Source organism: Globicephala melas, chromosome 10 (assembly GCF_963455315.2).
Source record: "Globicephala melas chromosome 10, mGloMel1.2, whole genome shotgun sequence".
NCBI classification, from domain to species: domain Eukaryota; kingdom Metazoa; phylum Chordata; class Mammalia; order Artiodactyla; family Delphinidae; genus Globicephala; species Globicephala melas.
Window position 1 is genome coordinate 72,926,627 of NC_083323.1, and position 2,900 is coordinate 72,929,526.

A 2,900-nucleotide genomic window follows, 5' to 3' on the forward strand; every position below is an offset into this window, starting at 1 on the left:
CAATATCATGAATTTGTTTGTGTAAATGTTCCAAATCAATTCCTAAATCACTAGAATTCCATATATTTAAAATGTGCATTTGAATTTTTAAAGGCCTGTTTTTGGTAATTTCTTGAATCCAAAATGCCATATCACTGGAGCCAAATCCTTTCTCATTCCTAGTTTCTTGAATTACATTCTTTCCTGTCTTATAATATGGTAGCAATAACAATTGTGCTATTCTTTGTCCCACATAAATTTGCTGCCTCTTATTAGAGGGAGCCACCATTATTTGAATTTCTCCTGTATAATCAGAGTCAATTACTCCAGGCAAAACTGTTAAGCCAGATAAGGAAGTTGAACTCCTACCAATAATTAAACCCATTACTCCTGGGGGCAATGGACCTTTAATCCCAGTTGGTATTTTTATGACTGGAGAGTCAGGAGTTAGTATTGTTGCGGAGGTGGCACAGAGGTCCAATCCTGCGCTGCCTGGGGTGGCCCTAAACAATTCATCGATTCCCCTGAGGGAAGAAAGGGATTGAGCGTCTGGTAAATGGCCCCTATTGTTTGTTGGGCCCGGGGTTGGGCCCGAAGTAAGTTTCCCGAATTAGTTCCAGCAGGTGTACCTGGAAAAACAGGTGCAGGAAATATTGGCATCTGAACTCCAGCCTGAGGCACTGCAGAAACCCCATTAGGGGGAAGAATGTGTCCGTCCTTGTGATATTTACTCCTACACAATTTAGTCCAATGATTTCCTTTCCCACATCTTTGGCAAGGAGTCTTTGGGACCCCAACATTACCAGGAGATATCATTCTAACAGGACCTGCTGGAGGTATATTTTTATTAGGACATTCCCTACTAAAATGACCTGCGCCTCCACAAGCAAAACAATTGTTCCCTTTTGGTCCCTTAAAGTTTTTTGTTTTTTGAACCATATTCATCATGCATTGAGGAAGTGTTTCTCCCTTTAGGGCAGCTGCCAAGGCAATCCCTTGCATATAGGAGGGACCAACGTCAGAACATTGCTTAATGAAATCTGAAATACTTCCAGTTTTTCTAATAGGGCGAATCAGGTTCTGACAAACAGGATTGGCATTTTCAAAGGCTAATTGTTTAGCCAACATATTAGCTGCGTCCTCATCAGTTATCACTCTTTTTATCTCTGTTAGCAAGCGAGAAACAAAATCCTCATATGGCTCCTCAGGTTTTTGTCTTAAATCTGTCAAAGTGGAGGCTTTTCCTGGAGTCAAAGGCAAAGACTTCCATGCATTCACTGCACACGTAGTTACTTGCCATAAGGCCTCCTTTCCCATATGCATCTGCTGTTGGACTGTATCATATTCTCCCTGGCCTAATAACATATCTTTAGTAATATAAAAGTTATCCCTTTTCTTATTTAAAGCATGTTGTTTAGCCACCAATTCTTCATATTCTGTTTTCCAAAGCAAATATTGTCCTCCAGATAAACAGGCCTTTGTAACCTGAATCCAGTCATATGGAGTCATCCATCTATTTGCCAAGGCATCTATAAGAGTCATAGTATAAGGTGCCAACGGTCCATAATCTATACAGGCCTTTTTAAGTTCTTTTAAAAGTTTTAAAGGCAAGGGATCCCAATATACATCATCATCATCAAAACTATCCTCAAAAAGGACTGGAAAGCAGGCTGCAAAAGCATAATCATCATCTTCACCGTTTATTCTCCTATGCTTTTTATATTCGCCTTGGCTTTTATTAAAAGGTGGTGGAGGTGGTGGGCCCCTGACCTTTAAAGTTGGATGTCCTGACCTTTTTGAAGGGAGAAATGAAGAACTTAAAGATGCCGGTGGGGCGGTCGGTAGACGACCCAAAGGGCGCATATCCTGTAAATTAGGCCTATTTTTCTTAGTTTCTTGCATTAAAAAAGCACCATGGGGTTCATATTTCCTTCTTTCATAATCATATGCAGCAGCATCTAAATCATCCTGATCTGCAGGAGGCAATTCATCATCAAAAGGAGGGTTCTTTAACAAATGAGGCTTAGTATCAGTAGGTGACTCATTTTTCTCCTCTGAGTCATTGTCATTAAGGTTACAGTCTTTTAAAGCTATAGCCAAAACCTCAGTTTCTTTTGATGTTTTTGGGGAAATTAACGGAGTACATTCATCTATTACTTCTGTGGGATATTTATATGGGTTCTTTTGACCTTCAGGCAAGGGGGCAATGCTCTCTCTTATGAGGTTCCATAAAGTAAAAGTATCTACTGGAACCTTCTCAGGTCCAAAATGACTGTAATATACTTGCAAAGTTTGCCCCACCTTTTGCCAGGTTTCTATATTAACTGTTAACTGTTCTGGAAACCATGGGCATTGTTCCTGTACAAACTGAAAAAACTGAGTTAGTTGCTTACTAGTTACCTTAATTCCTCTTCCATTTATCATATGTTTAACTATATCAATAAATAAGAGCCTCTCTTTGGACTCAGCGTGTCCCATCTTGACACCGCCTTACTCACCTTCCTAACCAGTATTCTTAACTGGGGGTCTGCAGCACCCTACGGTGAGACTCCTATCCGTCCGAGAAAGAAATAATACTTACCCCTTCAGGTCCCTGTTCGGGCGCCACTTGCCGGGGACCAGCCCCAGCTGGACAGGTTTCACCCAAAGGGGAGACGGAGTCGGCGTGGACAGAGCACAAGACACCTCAGAGGATGCAAGGATCTGACAAATTTATTTTTCACGATTCCAAAGTATTTATACTATAAAATAATCTCATTTTCAATCTTAACAACCTCATTCCCATGCCAAAAAATCTCTTACACAAGCCATAAAACAAAAGTAATTTACATCAACAGATTACATCAGCAGGTTAAACAGGTTAAATAATCTTCTTATCGCTTATAGTCTCTTTCATCCCCTGTGGCCATAAAACCTCCCCG

General features: G+C 40.6%; 1 protein-coding gene across 1 annotated transcript; it reads right to left on the reverse strand.

The window, feature by feature from the left end:
• Positions 1-426: 426 nt before the first annotated feature.
• On the reverse strand, positions 427-2,457 carry LOC138842859 (endogenous retrovirus group K member 5 Gag polyprotein-like). Its single transcript, XM_070046544.1, has one exon. It carries the CDS (start codon positions 2,455-2,457, stop codon positions 427-429), a length of 2,031 nt encoding a protein of 676 aa, XP_069902645.1.
• Between the last annotated feature and the right edge of the window lie 443 nt (positions 2,458-2,900).

Excerpts from the sequence above, each read along its gene's own strand:
- LOC138842859 (XM_070046544.1), bottom strand. The coding sequence starts at position 2,457 with ATGGGACACGCTGAGTCCAAAGAGAGGCTCTTATTTATTGATATAGTT.